Genomic DNA, 9,428 nt, shown 5'->3' with positions numbered 1-9,428 from the left:
ACCGGGAAGCCAGCCGCACCAATGTGTCGGAGGAAACATCGTACTAGCCGCTACACCACTAAGGAGGCCCAAAAAATAAGTTTTAAGACCGGTAAATGTGTGCTTTAATATTTTTGGGGGGCAACTGTGGTATAAGCGGGATAAACGCTTCTGTTCTGTACATGAATGTATATCAGAACGTCTAATGTACAGAACGTCTAATGTACAGAACGTTGGCATTTATCCCTTACATATCTTTGTTAGAAAGAATAGTATATTTCCCTTGATGGAGTGATGCTGATTGTAAAAATGGGATGAACATACCCGTTCTCCCCTACACCCACAAAGCGCTGATTGGCCTGTTAGGCATGATTGAATAAGGCTTCAACCAATGACCCACAAAAGAGGGCATGTCCCATAGTGAGATGTCGAACCGAATCGACTGAAAGAGAATTACACTTTATGAAAGAAAAAAGTTGTCAGTGATTCTTTATTTATAAGGGATTTGACAATGCAATGCATAAGGACAGGGTACATAGCAAAAGTGGTAAAGACCCTATGGGGAAAAAACACACTTCCATCTCTTTAGTCCAAACTTTATCACTGGCCTCAGTACTATACATCCAGAATAACATGATTTATATATTTAATATGATATATAGTACTGTACATCCATAATTAAGTTATTTAAATATTTTATATAATATATAGAAATTATATTAAATAAATTATTTACCATGTAATTCCACACTCCAGACTTCAGATGGCACTTTTGATCTATTTCAGCATCCGTTTACTAACCAAACCTGAAGAAGAGAAGAACCAGGGCTGTGGTAGCATAGGCAGAGAAATCAAATCAAATCAAATTTATTTATATAGCCCTTCTTACATCAGCTGATATCTCAAAGTGCTGTACAGAAACCCAGCCTAAAACCCCAAACAGCAAGCAATGCAGGTGTAGAAGCACGGTGGCTAGGAAAAACTCCCTAGAAAGGCCAAAACCTAGGAAGAAACCTAGAGAGGAACCAGGCTATGAGGGGTGGCCAGTCCTCTTCTGGCTGTGCCAGATGGAGATTATAACAGAACATGGCCAAGATGTTCAAATGTTCATAAATGACCAGCATGGTCAAATAATAATAATCACAGTAGTTGTCGAGGGTGCAGCAAGTCAGCACCTCAGGAGTAAATGTCAGTTGGCTTTTCATAGCCGATCATTGAGAGTATCTCTACAGGCAGGCAGAACAGTTGAAACTGGAGCAGCAGCACGGCCAGGTGGACTGGGGACAGCAAGGAGTCATCATGCCAGGTAGTCCTGAGGCATGGTCCTAGGGCTCAGGTCCTCCGAGAGAGAGAAAGAAAGAGAGAATTAGAGAGAGCATACTTAAATTCACACAGGACACCGGATAAGACAGGAGAAGTACTCCAGATATAACAAACTGACCCTAGCCCCTCGACACATGAACTACTGCAGCATAAATACTGGAGGCTGAGACAGGAGGGGTCAGGAGACACTGTGGCCCCATCCGATGATACCCCCGGACAGGGCCAAACAGGAAAGATATAACCCCACCCACTTTGCCAAAGCACAGCCCCCACACCGCTAGAGGGATATCTTCAACCACCAACTTACCATCCTGAGACAAGGCCGAGTATAGCCCACAAAGATCTCCGCCACGGCACAACCCAAGGAGGGGCGCCAACCCAGACAGGAAGATCACGTCAATGACTCAACCCACTCAAGTGACGCACCCCTCCTAGAGACGGCATGAAAGAGCACCAGTAAGCCAGTGACTCAGCCCCTGTAATAGGGTTAGAGGCAGAGAATCCCAGTGGAGAGAGGGGAACCGGCCAGGCAGAGACAGCAAGGGCGGTTCGTTGCTCCAGAGCCTTTCCGTTCACCTTCACAAATACTTGGGATTGTAAGGATTTGCTGCAGAACAGCTGCAGGGGGTGTTGAGTGGTAGTGTTCTGACACAGGAGGTTGGTGCCACCGTAATTGGGGAAGACGGGCTCGTGTTAATGACTGGAGCGCAATAGGTGGAATGGTATCAAATACATCAAACACATGGTTTCCATGTGATTGATGCCATTCCATTTACACCGTTCCAGCCATTATTATGAGCTGTCCTCCCTTCAGCAGCCTCCATTGGTTCTGGAATAGGACTAGATAGGGTTAAATAGTGGAATGGGTTGGTGTTTTTTTAGAGAGGGCTAATAGTTGGCAGGGCAATTTTCCTTTTTCCCAATTTTGTATTACTTAAGAATTGAAAATCGGTAGGCCGTGAATGGCCTCACACACCAGCACAGTAGGTGGCAGTGTATGCATCTAAAAGTTGGATGCGATCTGCCAGCCAATTCGCTAAGAAGAAGAAGAAGAAAAAAGAAGGAGGAAAGGAAGAGAAGAACCAGGAAGCTTTCGATTTGAAGGAATTGCTTTGAGAAAATGTGAGGTATTTAAAAATGTGAAAGGTATTTACAGTATGACATACTAGTTTACTCTTCGAAATTCTTCAGTGACTTGAGATTTAGTAAGCTACATCAAGTGTAAGAACTGGATTTGGCAGTAATGTGACCAAAATCCAAACAAACATGGTTCGTTTGCGGTAGTTTATAAACCTATACATTGCACCTGGTATTAAAAAAAAAAGTTTGCGTTTTGGTGTGTTTGTTTGGTAGATGTCGTCAGTTTGTTCCATTATACCTTTGCATCCTGATGCACAGGAAAGTAAAGGGGGCTTTCGCACCAAATTGGTTTCGAGCGTTTTTTACGAACTCTGGCGCATATTCGCCCTTATTTCGGTTCATTTGGACAGGTGTGAACTCTATCGGCACACGGGAGCGCACCAACAACGCACCGTGGTTCGCTCGAAAATGGTGCTCTCGGTCCGATTCCATTCGTGACGTGGTGCCAGTCTGGACCAAAAACAGGAAAATAACCGGAGGCACGCAGTATTATTGGTTGTTTGACTGCGAACATTCGATGATATTCCTGCAGTAGCTTACCATAACTTGATATGTCTGAAACATGATGTGCGTAGTCATCTCATTTATGAGAGCATGCTGATTAGGGCCCGAGTCTATACCAGGGATAAAGACTACTGAATATACCCTATTCACGGCGCGGTTAGAGCGAGTGGCTATTGCGCTGTTTTCTCCTGCATGTTGTTGGAAGACGAAAGTGTTATGAAGTTTGAGAGAAAAGTTATGCTTCTTGATAATCAATAATGGATTAAACATGAGCATTTTTCTCCAATAAACAAATTACTTGCATTAACACATGGTTTTGTTTAGGCGTTTTAGTTTGTTTGACATTGGGCAATCAGAAACCAACCAGACGCCTCACAAGTCCTCAACTGGCAACTTAAATAGTACCAGCAAAACACCAGTCTCAAGGTCAACAGTGAGGAGGCGACTCCGGGATGCTGGCCTTAGCAAATAGCATCTTCAATTTTACCGCATTATACATAGGCCTATTCCTTATCCTCATTTCTCTTGTCAAATATAGTAGAATGGACAAGGTGATCAACTGCTTCAGTAAGAGACCTGATGCCGTGGCCAGGCTGATATGCTTCCCATGGGCAGGTGGAGGCTCCATACACTATGCACGCTGGGGGAAAATCCTCACCTCCATTGAAGGTAATGATTATGATGATAATAATACATTGGATTTACATAGCCATTTTCAAAGACCCAAAGGCGCTTTACATAAGGTACTATTATTTTTAGAGCCCGACCGATAAATCGGTTGACCAATATTATCGGCCAATATTAGCCTTTCACAGAAATATTTGTGTTGGTCTTTATTCCGCATATAAACCTGCAATATGATATACATAGAATTAACGAACACAGTAAGTCTTCTCATATAAACCTGCCATATTATATACATAGAATTAACGAATACAGTAAGTCTTCTCATATAAACCTGCCATATTATATACATAGAATTAACGAATACAGTAAGTCTTCTCATTTGCTGTAATTTTTAGAATTGTTCAATGGTTGTCTAAAGATGGCACTCTACGAGCTGCTCATTGAACAACGTTCAGCCCTAAGTCGAGAGAGAGAGTAGGCATGGGGGTTTGATGGTGAGTAACTTGCCACAGCTAGTGACAGCATATTTGAATAAGTAAATAATCAAAAGTACACTTCACCAAGCAAACAGCCCTGTCCTCATCCCATTCTCACTTAGTTAACGTTAGCTGGCTAGCTAGACAGCTATGTAGTTAGGCTCTATCTAGCCGGCAAGATACTTTTGGGCATGTAGTGTGTGTGGACACCTGCTTGTCGAACATCTCATTCCAAAATCATGGGCATTAATATGGATTTGGGCCCACCTTTGCTGCTATAACAGCCTCCACTCTTCTGGGAAGGCTTTACACTAGATGTTGGAACATTGCTGTAGAGACTTGCTTCCATTCAGCCATGAGCAATAGTGAGGTCGGGGACTGATGTTGGGCGTTACAATTCATTCCAAAGGTGTTCGATTGGGTTCAGGTCAGGGCTCTGTGCAAGCCAGTCAAGTTCTTCCACACTGATCTCGACAAACCATTTCTGTATGGACCTTGCTTTGTGCACGGGGGCATTGTCATGCTGAAAAAGGAAATGGCCTTCCCCAAACTGTTGCCACAATGTTGGAAACACAGAATTGGCTAGAATGTCATTGTATGCTGTAGCGTTAAGATTTTAGTTCACTGGAACTAAGGGGCCTAGCCCGAACCATTAAAAAAAAAACATCCCCAGACCATTATTCATCCTCCACCAAACTTTACAGTTGGCACTATGCATTGGGCCAAGTAGTGTCCTCCTGGCATCTGCCAAACCCAGATTTGTCCATTGGACTGCCAGATGGGGAAGTGTGATTTATCGCTCCAGAGAACGCGTTTCCACTGCTCCAGAGTCCAATGGCAGCGAGCTTTAAACTACCCCAGCCGGCCCTTGGCATTGCGCATGGTGATCTTAGGCTTGTGTGGCTGCTCGGCTGTGGAAACCCATTTCATGAAGCTGCCGACAAACAGTTATTGTGCTGGCGTTGGAACTCGGTAGTGAGTTTGGAACTCGGTAGTAAGTGTTGTAACTGAGGACAGACTATTTTTACACGCTTCAGCACTGGGCGTCCCGTTCTGTGAGCTTGTGTGGCCTACCACTTTGCGGCTGAGCCGTTGTTGCTCCTAGACGTTTCCACTTCACAATATCAGCACAGTTGATCGGGGCAACTCTAGCAGGGCAGAAATTTGACGGATGACTTGTGTTGGAAAGGTTGCATCCTATGATGGTGTCACGTTGAATGTCACTGAGCTCATTCTACTGCCAATGTTTGTTTATGGAGATGGCTGTGTGGGCATGGCTGTCTACTCAATTTTATACACCTGTCAGCAACGGGTGTGGCTGAAATATCCAAATCCACTAATGTGAAGGGTTGTACACATACTTCTGTGTGTGTATATATATATATATATATATACAGTATATACATATACAGTGGGGAGAACAAGTATTTGATACACTGCCGATTTTGCAGGTTTTCCTACTTACAAAGCATGTCATTTTTATCATAGGTACACTTCAACTGTGAGAGACGGAATCTAAAACAAAAATCCAGAAAATCACATTGTATGATTTTTAAGTAATTAATTTGCATTTTATTAATTTATTTTTAGTACACTTGTTGTATTCGGCGCATGTGACAAATAAAGTTTGAATTGAAAAGCACTGCATTGAATCTACTCCAAACAAATGCTGACACCTAGTGGTGACATGAACTGCATGGTACTGAAATAGGTTGTGAACAGTGACGTTTCAGATGTATTGAGACGGTGTAATTCATTCATCCCTTCTTGTTTATTAGTTTGCTTGTGGTGCTTCAGCAACAAAACAATTCTGCATTTTTATCCTCTGCTATAGATGGACAAATCTTTAAGTTCTACCCAAGAATGTAAACTGAACAAGTGTTTTGTATTTGTCGAGGATATAGTAGCTTTTTGATGTAAACCACAAATCATTTTAATATTTAGTTAAGAAATCATCCTTTAGAGTATCTGTTAATCCTTTGGAGCACAATTTGTGTAGGAAAAAAAATTACGTTTTTCATTCCACCTCTAAAAAAACAATATCGATAATCGGTGACTTTTTCCTCCCTAAAGTCAGTATCGGACCCAAGAAAACCATATCGGTCGGGCTCTAATTATGTTATAAAAATAGGATTGGTTCATTGAAGTTGCATCACGATTCATGAGCTGTAGGTTTTGTGAAGGGAAAGGAGAAAGGAAATGTCTGTAATACAGACAATGTATCTCCCACTTTTCTCTTTGCTAGTGTTTGCTGTCAAACTTCCTGGCAGGGAGGCTCGAGCCAAAGAGCCCTTCTTTCAAAGCATGGAGCAGATTGTAGATGAGGTCATCAATGTGCTACTGCCGGTGCTCAAGGAGAAACCGTTTGCCTTCTTTGGCCACAGGTACAAGTACGAAAAGTGTCATCAGTGTCACTTAGGTATGAATCTCGTCACCCAGAACCAAATCAAGTTGTCACGAGTACAGTTTGTTTTTGATGGCACACTTAATTACTGAGGGCACTGTTTGATCTATAGTCATCATGGTCCTTATCTGAAGCTACATTTTATTGATCCAAAGTTGTCAGAATTGTGATGACCTTTTATAGCTCATCTGCACTGTCACAGCTTTGGCGCCATGACCAGCTTTGCTGTAGCAGATACTTTGAAAAGAGTCCACAAGCTGGAACCAATTCACATCTTCCTGTCTGGTGCCTCTGCACCCTACGTGAGTACTATAATAGCGATCATGTAAAAAACGGAACAGCATTTATACAATATAACTTTACTACGACATTTGTATGACATGTAACCATGTGGGCATTTCTGATAACTTTTGAAATGCTATCACTTAATGTACTGACCTAAAGCAGTCATCCTTTTAGTTTTTCCTTCCTTTCTAGTCTGAGATGCGTATCCAAGCCCCAAAGAGAAGTGATTTATCAGACGAGGAGTTCCTCCAGTGGATGACCAGGATTGGTGGGACTCCCCCCGAGTTACTGGCCAATCCTGAGGTTGTAAAGCTCTTCCTGCCTGCGCTGAAAGCTGACCTCCACGTGGTGGAGAACTACAGGTGGGCATCTCTAACTTTGTCACAATTCTCTCTTTCCTCCCAAAGTGTGCACTTTCACTAATTTGAAAGGAAATTGCTGGTATAAGAAATATGGTGGACAATTCCCCTAGTAGTGAACAAGTGCACACTTCAGAAGATAGGAGATATTATTGGGACGCACATTCTGTTAGCATCTCTGGCCTGAAAATGTTAATTTGCAACACATTTATTACCCCTTATACCATGGCATTGTTGAATACTCAATTCTGATTTGTCTAGAAGGGCGTGCATTATTTCCCTATAATGCACTGTATAATTCAATGGCTATGGAGTTAAAGAGCATCTGAACACGCCGATTGGCACGTGTGTTTTTCTGTTTCTCATTAGAAAAACAAGATTTCAGTCTTGGAGGTGTGTTTCCTGACCGGTTCCGCGGTTGGTTAATGTTTGTCCCCCATGAGACACTGTAGCCTATTTCACTTCCTCAAAATCTTCAGAATGAATCTAAGATAACTCACGAGATCTGTAATAAATGTTGATGTTTTTTGTCGGATGTTTTATTTGAGTAATTGTTTGGAGTATTTCTCAAGTAAAAAAAAAAAAAAAAAGTGCAAGATGTCTTAATCAGTCGGAGTTGCTGGGCAGGTCTGTTTCACTGTCTATGCTATTGGATAGAGTGCAATCACCGCAGCTGTTCACCCCATGTTAGTGGGAAAATACAGTCACATGAATTTACCCATTGTGGCGCCTGGATGTTCCAAACTCCATTTTAGATGAGACTGACTTTGTAACAAAAATAACTGTTTTTGACTTTAATCGATGCTACATAGCCCGTTTTCAAAGGGATTCGTTGCTTTTTAAAGGCAGCCGCTCTTTAATTCTAACATGGTCTATGTTTGAGCTGCTTTTGTATAAATTATTACACATGTATAAATATGTAATAAAGATTGTTCTTGTGTTCCAGGTGTGACCGGCCAGAGAGTCCTCTCCTCTCATGCCCAGTCACATGCTTCGATGGAAAGCAGGACATGCCTCATGACTTACAAGGTCAGAGCTCTGCTGTCTCGTGCATGTCTGCTTTCCATGTGATGTCTAGCGATTCTCTCCATAAGTTACACTGCTGTAACACCCTGTGATTAACACAAATTGCATGACTGTATGAGTACTGCACATGTGTAAAAAAAGAAAACATGGCCATTAAGAGTCCTAAGTGATGAGCACAGTTCAGCTGTAGGTTCCTGGCTGTTTGTGTAAGGTCTTGAGAGAAGTCTTCATCAATCCTGTGATCCTTTTGAAGTTGCTTTAGAAGTGTAGTTGCTGAAACCGAATGGTGATCTGTTTCCATCGCAACTGTAAATGTGGTATGTGTCTTTCCCTTTTCTCATTTAACAGCATGGAAAGACATATCATCTGGAGATTTTACAGTGCAAATGCTACCCGGAGCTCACTTTTATTTAAAAGATGCAGCCAATGAGACGGTCATATTGGACTACATCACGAAGTATCTGGAGATGGCGGAAATGGACTACTTGTAGCTATGAAGGGCACAGTGGCAGTAAAGGAAATGTATCATGTTATGTTTTCATTGTAGTGACACAACCAGTTTTACTTAATTTTTTTGAAGAATAGGGAGTCCAAGAAGCATTTCAACAGTAGTATCTGTGCCTTTGCGCAATAATGCAAATGATGGAAGTAGGGTTTGTTGACCATGTGAATCTAGCCAATGTGTTTAGGATTTTACGAGTGATGTAAGATGTATTTCAGCCTAAAATGGAATCCAGAGATTGCCTGACTAGTCCTCAAATCAAATCTAATTTTATTGGTCATGTACACATGATTAGCAGATGTTATCGCGAGTGTAGCAAAATGCTTGTGCTTCTAGTTCCGACATTGCAGCAATATCTAACAAGTAATATCTAACAATTCCACAACAAATACCTAATACACACAAATCTAAGTAAGGAATGGAATAACAATATATAAATATATGGATGAACAATGACAGAGTGGCATAGACTAAGATGCAATAGATAGTATAAAATACAGTATATACAAATGAGATGAGTAATGCAAGATATGTAAACATTATTAAAGTGACTAGTGTTCCATTATTAAAGTGGCCAGTGATTTCTAGTCTATATGTAGGCAGCAGCTAGTGATGGCTGTTTTAACAGTCTGATGGCCTTGAGATAGAAGCTGTTTTTCAGTCTCTCGGTCCCAGCTTTGATGCACCTGTACTGACCTCGCCTTCTGGATGATAGCGGGGTGAACAGGCAGTGGCTCAGGTGGTTGTTGTCCTTGATGATCTTTTTGGCCTTCCTGTGACATCGGGTGCTGTAGGTGTATAGG

General features: G+C 41.9%; 1 protein-coding gene across 4 annotated transcripts; it reads left to right on the top strand.

Annotated features, from left to right (window-relative positions):
- Positions 1-2,327: 2,327 nt before the first annotated feature.
- olah (oleoyl-ACP hydrolase) lies at positions 2,328-9,175 on the top strand. 4 transcript variants are annotated; one of them, XM_038966721.1, is made up of 7 exons: positions 2,328-2,424; positions 3,485-3,615; positions 6,295-6,433; positions 6,656-6,755; positions 6,931-7,100; positions 8,044-8,126; positions 8,472-9,175. In XM_038966721.1, the coding sequence occupies exons 2-7, from the start codon at positions 3,489-3,491 to the stop codon at positions 8,612-8,614; spliced, it is 762 nt and encodes a 253-aa protein (XP_038822649.1). In that variant the 5' UTR covers positions 2,328-2,424; positions 3,485-3,488; the 3' UTR covers positions 8,615-9,175. The 4 variants fall into 4 exon arrangements, with proteins under 4 accessions (XP_038822649.1, XP_038822650.1, XP_038822652.1 ...); XM_038966722.1 differs by having other exon boundaries at positions 2,340-2,424; positions 3,488-3,615; XM_038966724.1 differs by having other exon boundaries at positions 2,343-2,429.
- The last annotated feature ends 253 nt before the right edge of the window (positions 9,176-9,428 follow it).

The sequence above is a fragment of the Salvelinus namaycush genome, chromosome 27 (assembly GCF_016432855.1).
Source record: "Salvelinus namaycush isolate Seneca chromosome 27, SaNama_1.0, whole genome shotgun sequence".
Taxonomy (NCBI): domain Eukaryota; kingdom Metazoa; phylum Chordata; class Actinopteri; order Salmoniformes; family Salmonidae; genus Salvelinus; species Salvelinus namaycush.
This window is presented reverse-complemented; position numbering and strand designations above follow the sequence as displayed.

Coding starts and splice junctions, on each gene's coding strand:
- olah (XM_038966721.1), top strand. CDS start 3,489: ATGGACAAGGTGATCAACTGCTTCAGTAAGAGACCTGATGCCGTGGCC. Junction 6,434..6,655: donor TTTGCCTTCTTTGGCCACAG/GTACAAGTACGA, acceptor GCACTGTCACAG/CTTTGGCGCCATGACCAGCT. Junction 8,127..8,471: donor CATGCCTCATGACTTACAAG/GTCAGAGCTCTG, acceptor CTCATTTAACAG/CATGGAAAGACATATCATCT.